Source organism: Perna viridis, chromosome 5 (genome assembly GCF_037379345.1).
Source record: "Perna viridis isolate PV_CMFRI_1.1 ecotype Kerala chromosome 5, ASM3737934v1, whole genome shotgun sequence".
Taxonomy (NCBI): domain Eukaryota; kingdom Metazoa; phylum Mollusca; class Bivalvia; order Mytilida; family Mytilidae; genus Perna; species Perna viridis.
In genome coordinates, this window is record NC_142449.1 from 15,653,096 (window position 1) to 15,673,343 (window position 20,248).

At 30.4% G+C, this 20,248-nt stretch overlaps 4 protein-coding genes across 10 annotated transcripts in view; 2 read left to right on the top strand and 2 right to left on the bottom strand.

Annotated features, from left to right (window-relative positions):
* The window catches only part of LOC148616224 (putative phospholipid-transporting ATPase IIB), a 34,465-nt gene extending 34,325 nt beyond the window's left edge, over window positions 1–140 (bottom strand). The window contains exon 1 of the mRNA XM_088583052.1: window positions 1–140. The gene's annotated coding sequence lies outside the window, so the exon portion shown is untranslated.
* LOC148616227 (uncharacterized) lies at window positions 77–9,473 on the top strand. Of its 4 annotated transcripts, none has more exons than XM_088583057.1 (7): window positions 77–218; window positions 1,976–2,162; window positions 2,739–2,759; window positions 3,933–4,013; window positions 4,363–4,552; window positions 7,483–7,603; window positions 8,459–9,473. In XM_088583057.1, exons 1-7 carry the CDS (start codon window positions 165–167, stop codon window positions 8,681–8,683), a joined length of 879 nt encoding a protein of 292 aa, XP_088439183.1. In that variant the 5' UTR covers window positions 77–164; the 3' UTR covers window positions 8,684–9,473. The 4 variants fall into 4 exon arrangements, with proteins under 4 accessions (XP_088439183.1, XP_088439184.1, XP_088439185.1 ...); XM_088583059.1 differs by lacking the exon at window positions 77–218 and adding an exon at window positions 682–812; XM_088583058.1 differs by lacking the exon at window positions 2,739–2,759.
* LOC148616228 (AFG2-interacting ribosome maturation factor-like) lies at window positions 9,361–19,211 on the bottom strand. 2 transcript variants are annotated; one of them, XM_088583061.1, is made up of 5 exons: window positions 19,084–19,211; window positions 14,757–15,057; window positions 12,773–12,940; window positions 11,028–11,140; window positions 9,361–9,668 (listed from the first exon to the last, which is right to left on the bottom strand). In XM_088583061.1, the coding sequence occupies exons 2-5, from the start codon at window positions 15,005–15,007 to the stop codon at window positions 9,628–9,630; spliced, it is 573 nt and encodes a 190-aa protein (XP_088439187.1). In that variant the 5' UTR covers window positions 15,008–15,057; window positions 19,084–19,211; the 3' UTR covers window positions 9,361–9,627. The 2 variants fall into 2 exon arrangements, with proteins under 2 accessions (XP_088439187.1, XP_088439188.1); XM_088583062.1 differs by lacking the exon at window positions 19,084–19,211 and adding an exon at window positions 18,549–18,677.
* LOC148616229 (borealin-like) overlaps window positions 19,161–20,248 on the top strand; it is a 13,837-nt gene continuing 12,749 nt past the window's right edge. Inside the window, exon 1 of one of the 3 annotated variants that reach the window (XM_088583053.1) lies at window positions 19,161–19,248. The gene's annotated coding sequence lies outside the window, so the exon portion shown is untranslated. Of the gene's footprint in view, window positions 19,253–20,248 lie in introns of all 3 variants that reach the window. The other 2 variants (XM_088583054.1, XM_088583056.1) reach the window with 2 other exon arrangements.

Genomic DNA, 20,248 nt, shown 5'->3' on the forward strand with positions numbered 1-20,248 from the left:
TTATCTGTAGTTTTATGTAATTATTCCAAAAGAAGACGCCAATTCTGCAGTGCAATTTTTATTTTCATTGGGGTAAGGAAAAGCGGAAGTTGGTAAGGTGCTCCATAACAACAGGACGCTTGATAATGTGAACTAGATTCTTATTATTCTAAAAAATAATCATAATGAGTGCTTCTGCTTGTAGCCATAGAAGCAAGAAAAAATCTCATGATCAAGAGGTACTCCTATTTAAAGTGTCTGTCTATTTATATATAAGTTAAGCCTTAACTATGTATTGTAAGTTATTTTTATTGTTGACAGCTGAGCATGCAGTGAATACGTCATGCCATACAAAATGTACAACAAAACTCCTTAACCATTTAAATAGAATCCTCCTTGAAGATTTGGAAACCTAAGTAGTAACTACCATCAGTTCTCTTTCATTTAAGATACATTTCAAACAATCAATGATTTGTAAAGTATTTAGATTTCTGCTTCAATGAGCAAATACAGACTGTTATTTTTGTTTGAACAGAATATGTACTTTGCACCATTAAATTAAATGATTTAATGTATTGACTTGTTTACCTCATAAAATTTATCAGTATCAATGCTGTATTTTTAAAGCAGTGAAGCACAAACCCATTAAAATTGAGTTAACCTGTAGTACACAACAATACTCTTCTGTGTTGAAATATACTTACACCTTATATATGTTACTTAGAACAAACAACTGATTATTTTGCATAAGGCTATAGAGTTCATATTAAATTTACACTAGCAACAATATTCAGGGTAATATCAAGAAAATGATTTCTCCCAGGTACAGATTGGTGAGTTGAATGTTAAGTGCTAATTGATACAATTGTATTAGACATTTTCATTTTTGAAATATTGTTTAATAATCCTCAATTACAATGTTTGTTGTTGTTGTAAATGTTCTTTATAGTTGAAAAAATTGTCTTAGCTTAGACACGAGAGAGTGTTTGCTTTTTAAAATTAAGACACTTCTTATTCATACATATTTTGGCATGCTTTTATTCAACGTTAAAAAAAATGTTTTGCAGATGCAATGTATTTACACCACCATTCAACTAGTTACAACATGTAGGATTTTAAATATTGACCCTATACATTTTTTTTTGTACCTGCCTAATTACACAATTTAGCTTGGCTTGATATATACAAACTTGACAGCTTGTCCTGCTTACACAACTTTAGATGTCATATTTGCCCCCAAACCCTGATTTTAAACTTATGTGCCTTTCATTTAAAGGACATTGAATCTGTTTAAGGATATACAATGACTCTACTAAAATAAATATAATTATGACTGGTTCAACTTTATGTTACAAACTAATATTCTTTCATGATGACACATGTAGCATAATTTGTCTGACTTGTAAAAACAGAAGTTTTACCAATAAAGTACCATACATTCAATGTATAGTACAATTAAAACCATTCTGGCAGTCTTTGAGCAAAATACAAATGTATAATGTGATGTTGTCCATAGGTATGTTGAAACATGTATGTACAGACTACAAAAATACCCATCAAAATCATAAGTTGGCAGTTATACAAACCTCTTATCCATCCATTCTTTGGTCTGTTTATTGTCATTGTCATGCCTTTGGTATTTGAAGAATTGCTTGACCAAATCTTATCAAAATTGAATACAATATTGTTGACGATAAAATGGTTGATCCCAAATTTGCAGATTCTCAGAATTCTAAATCCCAAATGCCAAATTAAGTTTGCTGATTCCAAAAATGCCAATCTTAATAAAATATTTTTGATTTAATAAGTTCTTATCTATGGACATTATTAATAATTATTTGTTTATTTGTGCTTACCTTGTTCCTTTGTTACCATTTTTGTGTTTTATATTTACTACATTTTCTTATGAAATAACAACCGAGGGGAGATCCTCAGAAAAATCACATAAGTTTACTACTATACTAAAACACATGATGTTTTAACCAATGTTTTTTAGAGTGATGTAGATCCTTTTATGTGCTCATGTGGACCTTGTAAAAAGTTCTGGAAGGACAACTTTGGAGAAGCTTCAGAAATATTAAGAGAATCCTCATTGAGTCGTGCAGAGGATTCCACTACAATTCCACAACAACAAAGAAATGTTAAAGTTGGTGACAGGGTCTTAGTTAGAGGCACTCACACTGGTAATAATTCTTTCTCAGTTTAAAGAGAAAAAATATAAAAAGTAATGTTATTATTATGGTGAAATATATACCATGTATTTTGAGTATATATCTGTTCTTTTTTATCATTATTAATCATAAAATGGTCTAGTGTAGACATAAAGTTAACCCCATGCATTTAAAATCTTCAAGATATAGTTATGAACAACAAAGAGTTACTGAAAGGCAAAAAATGTATTATTTACCCTTTTATCTTAATTGCAGAGTAGTCTTTGCACTTGCCCAATATATACTTTCACAAGGAAAATTCTTCACTTTTACCCTAGGTCTTACCTCACGGAAGTTTGTCATGCATGCTTTTGAATTAACTCACAATTAAGACAAAAGGGTCAATTGCATTCTATATTAATTCTTGAGGCTAGTATAAATTAAAAACCTTATTGCAATTTTACAATTTTTTATTACACCTCAAAGCACAACAAAATATAACTTTGTTACTTATAGTTGAATATGTATTTACATGTATTAAGGTATAATTTTATTAGCAGTACCTGTATTTGTAATAAGTATGTTACCTGTATCTCATTCTGAACATAGGCCCTGATCATTATAGGAGAGGTAAAACTGAATTGACACATTTCAAAGGACATTGGTTGGAGTTCTACATTTTGTATTTGAACACACTATTTGTCACTGTATTTTCCATACCATACATTTTAATATTATAAAATACCTAACCATCAAGATTGTGTATAGTGAAAGCTATACATGTAACTGTGATAATGCAAAACATAATTAAAAGTTCTTTTTTGTTTTTATTTTGACTGATTATCACAGAGAGTCAATATTGAAGTGGATTATAAACTCTTCAATATGCTGAATCTAACCATATATTAAGATTTTGGATTTTTTGCTCTGCTTTCAAGATGTTATTAATAAGGTGTCTAAAGTAAAAAAAAAAATTCCTAGGGATTCAAATTGGGTTATTTTATCAAACATTAGGGGAAATGTCAAACTTCACATTTAAATTCTCTGACAACTTTCTTTGTGTGTCAGAAGTCTAATCACAATTCGAATCCAGAACTAATTCATGCTTGAAATTAGTGTCCATACTTTCCGTAATTGTTAAGACTTGAAGGGTTGAATCACTGCAAGTGAATCAAACTTTGACAAAAAATTACATGTACATGTAACTGTGTTTTATTTATATTGTAATCCTGTTGATAGAAGGTGAATATGATATGTAGTGCACTTTAGGTGTGGTGACTTAGAGAATGAAATCAATTCATATTGTCTTTGTAATCTTATAAAAAAAACTTTTCTTTTATAAGTGTAGTAATTTATATACTTCAGTAGAAACTCTCTTTTATGATTAGTTTGAATGAAATTCTTAAATATGCACATACTTTGTTTTGAGCATATAGCACTGTCTTAGGGTCATGTAATTGTAATATTTCAAATGGACAAGGTTATTCACAATGCCTAAAGAAACAATAAAGCATACACACTCAGGTGATACTGGTCTTCTATCTATTCTTTTCTATTACAAGTTCTAATTTTGCCATATGGTTTTATTTTTAGCATAACTAAAAGTCTTCATACAAATGTACCTAGAGATTAAAAAAAAATGTAAAGTTAGCTGAAACAGAAGTGGTTCAATATTTTTTCTAGTTGTAACAAACATTCATTGATCATGCATTACTTAAGTAGCTCATCAATTTAAATTTTCACATGCTTTAGGTTGGAAGTTCTGTCAAAATGTCTAAAGAAATTACTTTATTTTTTCTACAGGAACCGTAAGATTTGTCGGTGTTATAGATGATAATGCAATAGCCCCAAGGCTATATGTTGGAGTAAAATTAGATGACAACAGTAAGTTATCTCCCTTAGTAAATGTGCAAATTTGCAAGGAAACCACAGAGAAAAAAAGGTTTTATGAATATTTCACTTTATTTAATTTAAATATCATAACAAACTCCCCAACAATCATTCTTTGTGATGTTGAAATTGATATTTTGTTACATTAAACTTTCATTATGAAACCTATAATATCTGATTGTACAAGTACAGTATCATATGACCTTAATGAGAAAAGTTGAGAAAGAATAATGATAAATAAAAATGTTGTAGATGCTAATATCAACAAATCATTGTACAATAATAGATGTATTATTGTTGGTAAAATAAGCTGATTAAAATTGCAATATTTTGAATTTTTCAGTAAACTCAACTCACAATGGAGTTTTTAAAGGAAAAAGATATTTTTATTGTGAAAGAGGCCATGGTGCTATGGTATCTTATACAGAAGTTCAAAAACTGAAACAAGTTGACAAACGACCTCCAATGTCAGGGAATTATATGTACCCTAGCTTTGAAGAAGTGAAGATAAGACGAAAAGAGAGAAACCAAAAGTATGTAAAACAAGATAGATACCAGTAGCAAACATTTAATATTTTTTTGTTATTAACCCAAACTGATTTATGGTGCAATTGCACAGAAATTTTTGAAATCAAAAGATTTTGTTTTAAGAATTCTGTCTAAAAAGCGCAAGCTGTGTATTTGGAGTTTGAATTATTTATGTACATTGTATCATTATAAATTGCCACACTTATGTTTGGCCATTGCTAGTCATTCAACTTGACAAATATTTCATGGCCTTAAATATGCTGTTTGTCCAGACTTAATTACTGAATTAACTGAAAGTTGTTGTTACTGAAATGTAATCTTAAAAAATATTTGCACAATTTAATACTAATAAATCAGTCAAATGAATACTAATTGGTAAAAACATACTAAAATATTTTAGAAAGATTGAACTAAATATACTTTCAGCTCATAAACACCCTGTATAAGGGTATTCACCTGGACTTCTGTTGAACGCTTTAAAAAGTAGAATTACACATTTGTATCTCCCTTTACCAGTATCCAACAATAAGTCTCTTCCATGCTCATTTTTACATGCTATAGTACCTTCCTATAAACTCCTATAAATTCATAAAATTTTGTTGAGAAGTTTAAGCTTATAAGATGTTGATTTATAGATGACAACAAATGCACATGTATGTTCCTTTTAGTGCAATGCACATAGCCACTTAAGTAGCTATCTTTGTAAGAATCATGCAAAATCTGAAAAATGTGATACACCCCAAAATAGGCTACATATTTTTATTTTTGTAATTAAGTTGTTTTATGGGTCTATACTATGAAATGTGTAATTATTCATTCAGATCTGCCTGCTCTTAGGAGATAATCGACATTGAAAATACAGTAGATTCTATTGTATTTGAGCACCATTTACAGAGTTATCTCCCTTAATTTTGAAATCTACAGTGCATTCTATATAATTTTTATCTCCTAAGTGCACAGGTTATATGAAGAACCACAAGTTTATTTCTGTTTACTATGACATTTCAAACAAAATATGAAAAATAAAAATATGTAGGCTTTTTACCCATGAATCACATTTTGCAAGATCCTTAGCTGGAGTGCTACTTAAATTTTATTAAAATTTTTTGTGACTGTACTTTTCAACCTTTTATATCATTAAGTATTTAATATTATCATAACATATTGTCCAATCACTCTATTTGGAATATCTTCATATGGTAAATTTTTATCTGTGAAATAGATTAATGCATTGAAGTGTATGGGTATTACATTGAATAGATTTGACTTTGTAGTAGTATTAATGAATAATTTTATGATTCTAAATTCACATTTTTTACTGTGTTTTTAGTGCAAAATATTTACCTTGCAAAATGTATATGGATGACTTGATGGAAACAATTTTTCATCCTTAAAATTGTCTTTGACAGTAGCCAAAGACTTTTTTTCTGGGGGTATTATTTTATATGTAATAATTTTTTTGTCTTGACATTTTTATTGTTTCTTTTTAGCTTCTATTTGTAGCAGCATTTGGTTTTTCTGGGTTTTTTTTGTTTTTTGTTTTTTTTTATCATGAACTCAGTCCTTATCATTTTACTTTCAACCATAGTTTCTGCTTTCACCTTCAGAGATCTTTTATAAGTATGCCATTCATGGCCTACAAATACTTACACTATTTTTTTTGCTGTTTTCATTTTTCTTTTTTTACATGTTTGTAAAATACCTAGTTAAATTTTGATAAATGAACTGATATGGTAAGTTTTCAAATAAAAAGTTAGTTTTCAGATCAAAAGTTATTGTGTACTGTTGCTTGTTGTAATATTGTGCTGGAAAGCATGATTGCTTAAAGTAATAAAGAAACTGAAATTGTTCAAATTGTTGCTTGCAAAAAGGGGATAGTGTGAAATAATCCGATTTCAGGACTTTGTTACATTATTTTTTGTATGACCATTTTTTTACTTGTATAAACATATATGAGTTTATAAAGTTTTAAAGATCAACTTCAGGTCACAAGTTTATTAGAGATTGCGCTTGAAAATACTGACAGATAAGAAAAATTATCACAAGCAGATTTAACATTTTGCATATACTAGTACAGAATTTTTGACAGTTCTAGTTAAGCTTGATTTTGTAAGACTATAGGAGACATACCATACACCAATTATTTTGTTAGTAACTGATTGTAAATCAACTTGTTTATCAATATCTATGTATTCAATAACAGACAAATAAGGTAACTATGACAGATTTGCTAAGCATAGAGCTGTGTTTGTGCATATAGGCTTAGCATATTCCTAGAAGCAAAAAAAAAATGCACTCAGAGCCAACCTTTAGCAACAGCAGATCCTGATATCACTAACAAATCTACCAAATTAATATAACCTCCACATTTAACTTGGTGTACATTTATGTAAATAGAGGAATGTTTTGACCATAGATTTGTACAATCTACCTTTGGCCTGGCATGTTTTGTGTAGTTTCACCATAGCTGGTTATAGTTTTTAACTTTGTATGCAATGACTTATCTTACAAATAGCAACTGGAAATTTCAGGGTGTGCTAAAATAAATCAAATGCCTTTGAGTGTACACCCTGATTTATGACCAAATGTACAAATCAATTCAATTTTTTAAACAACATAATAAGACTCAACTAAGCCGAGGATTAAATAAATATTGATGGAGTGACAGTTTAATATAGGGTGTCTTGTCTATTAATTTTGGAGAGAAGTGTTTTTGTATTAGGCTAATATGTATAAATGTCCATGAGACTATGACAGAACAGCAGTATTCCAATCAATATGCAACAAGAAGGCAACATCAAGTCTTAAATAAGGAATTAGATGTATATCACGCTCTTATTGATTCCTATACAAGAGTTAACAATGCAAAACCAATCATTATACAAAGTGAAAAAGATGAAATCACTATTTGGTTATTGATTTTTTTCTTTATTAGGTTAGTAGAACTGTATGCTAAAGCAGGAGTTGCTCCCCCTAGTGATTTAATGCCTGCGATAACACGACCTAAGACTGAACCGCTGATTCATGTTGGAGATCCAAATGACATTGTTATTAAGGTAATCAAAAATAAAGAAAATATTGATTCTTGCTCATACTAATTTTAGATGTCAAAAACATATTATCTTATCTCTGTGTTGCTTATACCTTGATGAACAAAACCCAAACTTGTGAATAAAGCATCATCATCACCCACACCTGTATGTAACTGTTAGTTTGTGTAAGAAGTTTGATAGAAGAATAAAACCTATTTTAGGTAAACCTGAAATGGAATACACTATATTAAAGTGAAAAATGAACACCAAGTTTAAGTTCCACTTTGTAATCCAACATTGACATCCATATTGAAACATTTGTCAAGCAAATATTAAATAATTTGTGGAAAATTCATTGACTTAGCTTAAAATAAGAAAATGTGCCTTTTTACACTTTTTACATTTCAGTAGTAAAAGAAAATGGTCAATATGATTTTAAAAATTAAATTTTTTTACAGTGCATTGTTTATAATTATCTCCCCTTGCAAAACCATTTAATGATAATCCAGTTATGCTTTCACAAATAAAACAAATTTCAATGCCAATTAATATTAATTTAAATAATGGGTGTTATTGAATTTGATACATTTTCGATATCATGAATTCAATAATTAGCATTATAATGCTAGTATGAAATGATAATTTAAACAAAAGGGAGAGCAACCTAATGCTATTAATTCAATGTTTTAATGTGTGTGAACGCTAAGCAAATTCAAATGCCATTTGATGTGATTCAAAATACATGTGAACGTTATCAATGTTTTGAATGCAAATATGATAATTGCATATGCAGCATTAGACTACTTTTAATATTGAAGTACCGTAACAGTAATTTGTTATATCACATCTGTTAAAACATTTGGTTTATTGTATTTACAGGATTTAGAGAGACAAAGAGAGAAGGAAAGACGAAGAAGAGAAATGCTAAATGAGGCTGATCATGAAAAATTAGAACTTAGAAAATTAAAAATGCAATTTGGGAACAATGAAAATGCAGACAGAATGGCTATGACACTAAGAAAATTACAAAGAGCGTATGAAGAAGGTCTTGCTATATCCAAAAGACGAGGGACAAGGGACTATGATGATAGTGATGATGATTAAATTCTGAAATTGCTAGGTCTTTAAATTAGGAGTTAATTAATTCAACCATGACAATGTGTGAAGCAAAGTAAAACAAATGTTCTGTATGGATTGGAATTTTTACTGTTCCTTACTTTTTGGTTAAGAACTACCAGGATAAAATAAGGTTTTAGGCAGAACTTTAATGACTTGCAACCATTTACCTAAAAACAAAGCTTGAAAGGTAATTGTTTATGCACTGCTTTTTATAATTTGATGTAAACTGTTTGACCTTTGTCTAAATATGTCTAAATTCACAATATTTGGTTGTTCTTTTAAATGTATGTTTCTTGTAGGCAATAACTTTCTTGAATTAGCCGGGGTGAGTTAGTGAAATATAGTTATGTTTGAATTGTTTTTTAATGTATGGAATTTGTTATGATATTGCATACATGAAGAATTGTGTTTGTTCATATATTCTATTTATTATTATTTTTGGCATTTAAGTAACATATACCACCAGTGCATTACTTAACAGTTTTGTAAATTTAGGAGTTCATGTGTTTAACATTGTACTAAGTATAATCAAATCCAATCAGGTTGACCTACTGTTTGTCAGAACTACTACTGATCATGTGGTATCAGGTATTGTTTTTATATGCATAGTTAGTCTAAGTTCTGTGTCTGATTGTCACAGTGTTTGTTTCAAACATCTAACAGTTGTGATATTTCGTTTATTTCAGCTACTCTAGTATAAACATTTATACATTATGCTAGTTTACACTTGTTAATACAGTATTTTTTACAATAAAAATAACTCAGTTGAGTATAAGATTCTCATTTCTCTTGACCAATACAATTGTATTTATATCAGTATCAGTAGTTATTCCAATTTGAATCTTTGTCAGTTTTCACTACATTTTCAGTGACTTTAACATGATTCCTTCTTCAGTAGCTGAAACTTATTCCTTTACAAGCCAATAAGATCAGGTGTCAGCCAGTAAAAACTGTGTATAACTTAATAAATCTGAAAAATACAGTTTAAGAAATCTCAAAATAATAAGTATTTATTATGCACTTAAAAAAACCCAAGTACTTAAATATTACATGAAACTTAACAGCCAAAAGTGGCACACAAGAATCATATGAAGTGCAACATGATTATCATATGAATCAAGTGTGATATGATTTTTCAAACATGATAATCACATGTAAGCACACCAATATTCACCTATGAGAATCATATGAATCAAGTGTGATTTGATTCCACAAACATAATAATCACATGTAAGCACATTGTAAAATAAATCTTTCTTATTCATTTTTTGACTTTTCAAGGGCATAAACTCAAACATTGAGCAACAAATCTTTATGAAAACTTAGGCATAGGTCGGTCTCACCATGCTTATCAATTTTCCCCCTAGAAAATTAGGCTTATCCCTTTGGTTTTCAAGTAATTTTAACAAGTCGTCAATTTTTAGTAGTGGTGGCCATGTTTTTGACACATAAAAAATTAAGGATATCCTAACAAACATTCATGCTATGTTCGGTTACATCCTACAAGTTGTCTAAGAGAAGATTAAAAAAAAAAATCCATTTCTGGACCCATAACTCATTCATTTGTCAAAGGAACTTTCTGAAAATTTTGGCATAGGCCAATCCTATAATGCTGAACAATTTTACTTCCTACCAGATTTTAGCTGAACCAAACTGTTTTTGAGTTATTTGCATAATTCTGCAATTTGACCCCTATGTTCTATTTTAAGTAACAGTGGCCATGTTTTTTGCCAGATCAAAAATCTCCATGCATAGATGGTTATAAATACCTACCCTAAGGAACATTCATGCAAATTTTGGTTACAATATGTAGAGTAGTTTTGTGAGGAGAAGATGTTTGAAAAAGTTTATGGACAACCATTATGATAAATAAATGATAAATAAAGAAAACAGGAGATAGTACATGTAGCAAAATATTTGCTCAAAAAGAACAAATTCATGAAGTTTCTCTCATTTGTAGTACATGTATTGTAATTTTACTTATTTTTTAGGGTACTTAATTTTGTTATTATTGGTCTATGAATATATTTGGATACTTGGATACTTTCACAGAAATTGTAGTTTTTGTGTAGAGTATAATAGTAGAAATTCTTTTTCCTTTGTACTTATTTTCGCAGATGGTGCATGACCAAGTAATTCGTGAAAATAAGTAACGTGCAAAAATAAATACAATTACAGTATTATCAAAACAGGAATAGCAACAGAACAATACTACAAGGTGTCCAATCAAAGTGACTTTTTGTTTATTGTACAAAAAAATCCACTTTTGACATGAATAACACCAAAACTTACAGTCAAATGAAACATGAAAAATGTTACAAGAACTCACCATTCATCTTCAATTCCATCTCTTTGTTTCCTTTATTCCACTTCTTTAGAAAGTCATTTTTTTCAACCACTGATGAATCAAATGAATCTAGTAAATATTTCTTAACACAATACCTATGTCAAGTTAAGGAAGAATACTTGAATCTTACATGTCCTAAATTTTTTACATGTAAAAAAGTCAATTATTATTTTACACTCAGTGCCAGTGATATAAATATGGATGCCTGTCCACTTCTCTTGTAAAACAAATCCTCTTAAACCTCTCTTGACAATGAATTTTGATTAAATTTTTTTACAGAGGTTATCCAGAAAATGAAGGTGTGTGAGTGCCTGTGAGGGGAGATTAGTGGTATCCAACGTAAGGAGTTTACATGTTGACATCTCAAAACCTCAACTTCTCCTTAATCAAAAAATAGCTACATGTAGTAAACGCCATGTTTGTCCATCAATCAATCTTAACACATTAAGTCTATGAGGAATTCCTATAAACTGCTCAAGAACTTCTGATGATAGGAAGGTATGGTAATAAAGGTATATGTACATGAAGGAAGATAACTATTGCTAGATTTTTTCAAGTAGAGATAGGTAAATCCAATGCAAGAAATTTGTTATGTTTACATCTAACATCAACAATTTCTCCTAAATTGCTAAATAAAAAACTTTAAAGGGAAGGAACTATAAATGCATAAAAAAGTAAATACCAGTAATTATTTGATGCTGGTAAGGGGAGATGATCAACTCCAAAGTTTCAGGTTAAAGTGAACAGGCTAGGTAATGAGGTTGGTGGGAGGTGCATTAAGGGAATCCTTTTTTATGAATTTACTAACGGTTTTTCTACTACCTGTAGTATTAATCAGAGAAATAACCAACAAGTTAACTAGTTTATATATATGTACAACACTCTTTCATTTTAATATTGCATGTACTAGTTGGTATACTTGTGCTCATTTTCTGAACATTGATTTGTTGATTTAAGAAATTGAAGAGTGATTTGATTGTACCAATTTTACATCTTTAAGCAGATATTTCATAACATTCAGGACAAGGACATTTTATCAATTAAACAAGCCCTGCTTAGTTCTATCTGACACAATGGATTTTAATAGTGCTAGCTAATAGAAGCAACAGCCCACAGGAAGACATTTTCCTTATTTAAAAATAGACATATTATTTTAATTATGAACTACCCAGTCATTACTATATCTCTTACATTGTGATTGAAATAATAAAAATAAATTGATTTGGCATCATTTCAAAAACGCTTAGTTAATATTAAATATAAATGTCTGTATGATTTTGCAAGATGACATTAAAGAATGCTCCATGAAATAGGTATTATCATTCTGAAGGTTCAAAACACCCAAAAAAGGTACAATAATCCATATAGCATCATAGATCAATACAACAAAAGATTTGTAGGATGTAGGACTGTAACAATAGTGATATTGTTTACATTAAACTACCTTCAAAATAAGGCTGTTGAAAGTTCCCAAATTTATCCAAAAAAATGGCTAAAAATAATCCAAAATATGATAAACTATTTCCCAATTGATAGTCTAAGGAATATGTTTTTTGTGTGTCAACATAATACTAGTTAAATGTTTAATACTTGCCTTTTTCTTGACATCCTCTATAAAATTAGTCATTGTATTCCCAATAAAAAAATGAATGAGATAAATTTGAAAAAGGCCAACAATAACACTGATCATTTTTGTCGTAAGGAACAAAAGAAGATAGAAAGGATACTGCTGATACATGTTAACATCAATGTCATTCAGCCATTCCACCAGGTCTGACAGAGATGGAAATGTTTCTGTTGCAATGCTAACTTCTTCTAATGGTAAAGCTCTAACTGCTTCTAAACTGTATCTATATTGTTTAGAAATCCTATCACTGCACTCCTTCAAATTATTCCTAGAGAAAATAAAAAAGCACATCAAAATGTATATTAATGTTATATGTGAAAGTTGCATTTCAGTACCTCCAGTTTGCTTATAGTAAGAAAAGTTGCTAAAAGGAACAAAAAAATAGTAGTAGCAATTTTGTGCTTAGAAGAACTTGACATCTTTTTAGATGAATTCACTGGAATTGTGACCAACAAACAGCATCACTCAAATGGGTAGAAATTTCTGAAGAAGTTTGGATAAATATACTTCGACCTCTAGTGATTACATGTAACGGTACTTAAATTGATTTTCATCGAAAATACAGCCTCTACTTCCAATTGTATTACTGACAAGCACTTTAAAAAAAAAAATTATCACATCTTAGATTAAAATAAAAACCTCCTATGAGTGCAGCATTATACAATAGCAGCCAATTGAACTCAGTTCACTAGGGGCAAGTGTGTACACAATTTGAGCTTTTGACACACTAAAAAAAACATAGGAAACTACTATTCATTATGGACACAACAACTGGTTTGGATGCAATACTGCACAATATCTTGAAATTCAATTCAATATTCTGCTTTCAGGATGCTTCCATGGATCACTTTGAAACCCATAATCTCAAAAACAGTTAACGATAGAGTAAACTTACAAGCATACTTCTTAAAGCCCTTTAAAGGGGAAAAACTTACAAAAAAATCATTAAAATCAGACAATTTAAAAAAATATATAGTCCTTTAAAAATGATGCTTTTTGGCCCCTTTGACCCCTTGTTACCAAAAATTCCAATACCGATAGAAAAATACAAGCAGGGATTTCCACTAGGAATACAATTTTTTTTTTCAAAATTGGACAAGAAAAAAAAAGATGTTTAACCACACCTCATACAGATGCCTTCCCAAGCCATGAACCTGTATTCCAGTGGTTGTTGTTGTTTTCATGTTCATTTTACTATGGATTAGGTCAATTTAGCATTTGGTGGATGACTGTCTCATTGGCAATCATACCACACCTCCTATTTTTATATTTTAGGGTGTGCCCCCTACTTTGGCACTCCAACGACTGAAAATGTTTTATACTACAAATGTATTTACAATCTGATTGATATTCTGAAAAAAAAATTTAAGAATCAATTTAAATAACGAATTGTCAAAATTGACTGAGAAATGAACCTTCTTCATTAATTTCAACTTAACACATTTTTTACCACCTTTGGTCCCACATTTTTAGTGCCTCCTTATTAACAAACAAGCTTCCTCTAACAGCAAGTATCAATATGTCAAAATTTCATGACATTTGGTTCTCTACAACTGAAGTTTACAAAATAAAACAAAAAAAAATACCTTAGGATAGGGGTAGAAATCATGATTTTTCCAGCAAATATTGATCAATATTGAAATGTACTTTATTAATTTTCCTTAAGAAATGAGGAATTAAGGATGAGAATATTTGACTGATGGAACAGAGTAAACAGAATACTTTGAAAATATCAATATATTGACCTATCACATTTACCTTGAATCTTATTTATGAAACAGGTCATACCAAACGTTGTACTAGACTGACACGCTGAGCTGGTTCAATATTTTGCTAACGGAAGCAATACCCCATTCAGACACATTATTTTGACTCTGTGCTAACCAGTTGTCACTCTGTCCCCTAAATACTACAAACTTAGCTGAGAAGCAGTGACTACCAATTTTTTAAAAGTTGGTATGACTTGGCTGGGGATCAAACCCACCACCTCTTGCACATGTAGCAAGCATGCTACCATGAGACCACCACAAGTTTATTGAATGCAACAATTTTTTTTTTAAATGTACTACCTTCTCCATACTTACAACAAATTATGAAGCTTGGCTAATTTTTTATCACATTCAAATGATATTTTGTACAAAAGTTTTATTTTCGCATCAGGCTTTGACTGTAACAAAGCATCTACATCAGCTGCATGACAACAGCTGTATTGTTCAGATAGGTTCAGTAGAGATTCAGTTTCTTGTTGACATTGTTGTAAGGTTTCAAGCCATTTCTCTTTACACTGTTGAAGTATTTGATAAGACTTCTGCAATTGTTGATAAACTGGTTTCATCACTAAAATATTCTTGTTTCAAATACAAACAGTTATCCTGATATTTCAACCTAAAATGAAAAAAAGAAAGCACATGAACTTATCAGTATACATGTATAACAGTTTTGTAATATGGCACCTTGCAGTAGAATTCTGTAGGGATCTGTGTTATTGTAGGCCTTTTTCAAAAGTACATCCCTTTCTGAAAGTAAGATTAGTTTTATATAGGATGTCAAGAAAAAAACAAGTCATAAATATTAAATCAGTGTAACTTTAACAGAAACACTATATCATACCCTGTGTCTACCAGTTGGGAAATAGTTGATATTATTTGGGATTATTTTTAGCCATCCTTTTATGTGGATAAATTGGGATGCTTTCATCAGAGGTAACAGCCTCACTCCAGATCCAAAATTTGAAATTCAAATACAAATTTTCCAAAAAAGTCATTTTTTTTTTAAAGTGGGGACCTATGACCCCTTTTGACTTGAAAACCATAAGAGACACCTGAAATTTGATTGAAAAATACAGACAGGGATTTTCATTATGAATCCAATAAAACAAATTTTAAGAACAGGCCACAAATAAAAAGTCCTTTTTAGCTCATCTGGCCAAAGGCCATGTGAGCTATTGCCATCACTTGGCATCCATCTTTGTCGTCCATCTTAGTTAACAATTTTTCAAAACTCTACTCCTCTGAAACTACTTGACCAATTAGTACCAAACTTGGCATGAATTGTTTTTTAGGGTATTCTGCATAGAAGTAATGTGGTGATTTTTCATCGAAAAACATGGCCACTGTTACTAAAAATAGAACATAGGGGTCAAACAGATTTTCGTTTTAATCTGTTAAGCCATGTTGGAGTTGTTGCCCTCTTTTGATGTTTTTCCCTATCTTCAATGTTATTTCTTTGAAAAATCTTCTCTCATGAAACTACTACACTAATCAGAACCAAACTTGTTATGAATGTTTCTTAGGGTGTTCTGCACAGAACTGGGGATTTTTGATCTGTCAAAAAACATGGCCCCCATTACTAAAAATTGAACATAGGGGTCAGACAGAAGTTTTTTGCATATATCTCCAAAACTGTTAGGTATAGCCATATTCTGACACAGGTAAAAGTGTTCAACATGATGAGATCTATTTGAGTCAAATTTTTGTTTTAATCTGTTAAGCCATGTTGGAGTTATTGCCTTTTTTGACGTTTTTTTTCCCATATTTTTAATGTTATTTCTTTGAATTTCATAACAATTGCTGAACCACAACTTAAGTCATCACACAAAAAACCAAGTGTCTGTGGGCGATGACACAGACAATGATGATACAATGAATATGATCAGGATGACAACATCTGTGCCCTACTAATATACGACCGCAATAAATTTGTGTATAAAAAGAAAAATAAAAAATAAAAAATGGCAATGTCAGCCTTTATCAGGGTAAAATTGGAAATCACCACAATGGTCCTGAATTTGGTGTAGGCATTTTGGATAGATATGGTGGGTTGAACCAGGTTTTATAGTATTCTAAACTTCTAGCTTCTGTTATGGTTAATTATTTTGGTATATTTTAACACAAACAGGCAGCATAAATCTGCCACTGGTCAAAATCAGTAATATCAGTAGTCAAACAGTACAGAAGATATAAACAATAGATACATGAAAATGAAAGAAACAAAATACAACTTTGTGGGAAAGATGTGTCAAGTTCAAGGTCTATGAAAATAAATATACTAAAATAAAGCTACAGAAAATTAATTTGTTTACATTATGAAAATTTATATTCCATTAACACAATATGCAGGTAAAGCTGATATATTAATGTATAAGAAATGGAAAGGATAAGGTACGGTCAGGCTCATCTATGGCCCCTGCATGGCTTAAAATTAGAATTTTGATATGGAGAACTTTTTCCTGTTATTTAAAATGTTAAATGTATGGTTTAGCATATTCAACCATATTTATAAGCATATCATCTTTAAATGATTGAAAATATGACATCCTTAATTTGGAAATTTGTGAATTTCTATCAAATATGCCAAAATTGGGCACTTTTCAGAACATTTTTGAGTGCTTCCATCAACTTGACCCAAAATTATTGTTTATGATTTCAAAAAAATTGAATTGAAAATTAGCATTTTCCCAATTTTGTTGTTTTGGCAGATTTCAGACTTCTCTAAAACTGACAATTGATTTAATTGTTAAAATTCAAAACCATTTTTAAACAATCTAATCATCCGTTAAACAGTGCATATCACAATTGTTGTCTTTTAATTCAAACTTCCTTTTTTTTAAATAGGGTTTATATATGGCCCTTATCGAACCCTATCCCATAGACCAGTAAATAACGAGATCTGCAACTAACTGAAATCTTGCATTAACACACAGCGGGAAAGGAGATCTCATATTTACCTAATTGACAACGACAACTAAAAAAGTATTGCGAATATTGAAATAATACCTTCAGTTTCACAATTTTTGATATCTTAGCTTCATATTCATACCTCATTTTTCTTTCTACCAAAACAAACAAAACAAAAGTATTGAAAACAAGTTACCTACCCTGATTTTTACGAAAATGAAAATAAATCAAAATTAAATCAATAATTTTCACAATAACCTATCACAACTTTTTTTGTTTTTAAAGATAATTGAATAAAATTTTCAGTTCCCTATTTGTATGTCTTCTGATCATCTGCTCCAATTATTTAAGTTCATTTCACTAAGGGGAAAAAGTAGTTTAATTAATAAGTGGAAAGGTCAGGGAATCTCGTTCTCTGCTGCGTTATAATTTTATCGATAAACTGGCTTACTAACAAGTTTCTTATCACTTTCATTAAAGGAGAGTTCACTAATTTCATTAGTGATGTCATATTCACTAACTTGCATATCATTAAGTGTCAAATTGGTTTGCAAATAAAGAACTAAATAAACAATTAACAATTTCATGATTAGAATCCCAATTTTCAAAACTATATAGCTTTGTTATTTTTCTACAATTTTGGTTCTGTAAAATGTTTAATTCAGATGAAGAATTCATATCTTGTATGAGTATTTAAAACTCTTTTACTTGGGAAATAAATTTGAAATAATAATTAAATGTAAACCTCTATTTTCATATAAAATTATTTTAAAAATTTTAGGCTTATATAGTCTTATAACTGAACATTTATCTAAAAATTCCATGGACAAAAAGAGTTTTTTGGCAGTGTATGGAAGCAAAAGATTTGTTTAAAATGAAAAAAAAATATGATGATTTAAAGTTCATGCCCCATGCCACTCAATGATTTTTTTTACCAACCAAAACCAAATCACAGGTAAGAGATGACATCACAAAGAACTCTCCTATAGGTCTCTGCTTTTCCTTTAGTAGTCCGAATTTCCTCTGACCCTGCAAACCTTCTCTTCTTTATTTGGATATTGATATGTCCAAATAAAAAAGAGGAGGGCTGCACGGTCAGAGGAAATTCGGATTAATACTTTAGGCTAAAAACCACTAATTCCACTTCCCATAGGCTTCTATGCTAATTTCAAAATATTCAATGGCTTCTCTGGACTTTACCTTAACTTTAACCTGCAGAGGACTATAAATCAGCATGATTCTACATATGTCAGCTCACAATCCTCAGAATGGCATGTGGGGTTAACAGACTTGCAGTGCAGTACTGGTCACCGGAAGTGAAGTGTCTATAAATAGCATGGGAAATCCCAGTGTTTTCACAAGATAGGGGTATATTTAGAAATCATTATGGAGATTAGGCTTCACATCACAAGAAGCAAAATGCACCTATAAAATGTACAGAAATGTTTTTCTTTTCAGCAACTGTTTAAATTTTTTTAAATGAGATGAGAACTTTTTTCACAGCACTATGAGGAACAGGGGTAATTTCTGCGTAGGACTATTTTTGCGTATGTTCCAAATGCTCATTGGTTGAATTGGTGGTCTGTAACCTAAAGTTAGTGGCTTTATAATTATATGTACATTAATTTTTGTCATTTGATTTATTCAGTTAGGTTTTTTTTTTTCTTGTTTTTGAAACTAGAATGTCCATTTATTTCTTCCATCTATAGGGTAATGCTGCCGTGAGTAAAATTACCCAAAAAAGCTCTGTTTATCAGCAAGTGTGCGTCTACCATGATGAAATCATGTGACATGTCACATGATATACTGCTTCTTGGTCCGTGTGGCGTTTTTATCGTCACTAGATTTACCGGAAATAATAAGACCTTGAAAAGATCAAATCAGCGCTAAATTCAATTTTGTAGGTAAACAATACTTCGAAAATATTAATATATTGACCCTTTACATTTACCTTGAATCTTATTAATGAAACGAGTCATACCCAACGTTGTTAAAGACTCTATTCTGTACATTTTGATATGTCATAGCCTGGCACAGGGTTGTCAAGTTTAGAGAAGATAATACAGCAGATCATAGACATAGAGAAAAATAGTTCTTGAAAGGATATTTTTCAAGCTAACGGAACACCCATCAAGTGCTACTGTTAAAATTTATCTGCATGAAAGGGAGCCATCACTTTTCTCTTACAATGTTATGGATGAAGTCTGTTACTATTGATATGTCAGTTTTGGGTCAGAAAGATGTGCCTTACAAAAAGTTTGATATTGAGCAGTACTGCAGAGTAGTGCACTTCAAAACCAATCTAACAACCTTCAGATTAAAATCATTCATGTCACACTTGTCTTCAGACATAGTTCAATCCTGGATTCATTTTCCTGTATGCAAATACCAAATTCATTGCAAAAGTTTTATTTTTGGGTACTACTAAACAAAGAGTGGTAAAGAGCACAAAAGTCTGGTAAAGAATAGTACCGAAATATTGATTTATTTTATTGAATAAAAGTTTCTTTGTATCTAAATAGTGATATTCTTTTATTTTTAGCTAAAATAAATGTTTTAGGTGCATTTCTGTAGACATTTATTTACATACGGTCACAACTTCAACATTTTCGTTTCCCCAGCATGGCGGCCGTAAAGTCTGGAGGTACACAATTTGTGACAATTTCAGTGTGTAATATTGTTTTTATGCGAGTTGTATTTTAATCATGTCATTTTGTCATTTTCATATGTTTTTAAAACTTTTTCAGTCTTTAATATTGTATTTTATCACTCATTCATAACTCCCAGATGTCACGACAGATTCGTTGTAAACAAAGGATAGAGTAAATATAAAATGGATTCAGAATGGAGATGAAAAAAAAAACAGTAAAGAATGTTCAAATAGATATATTAATTAGTGG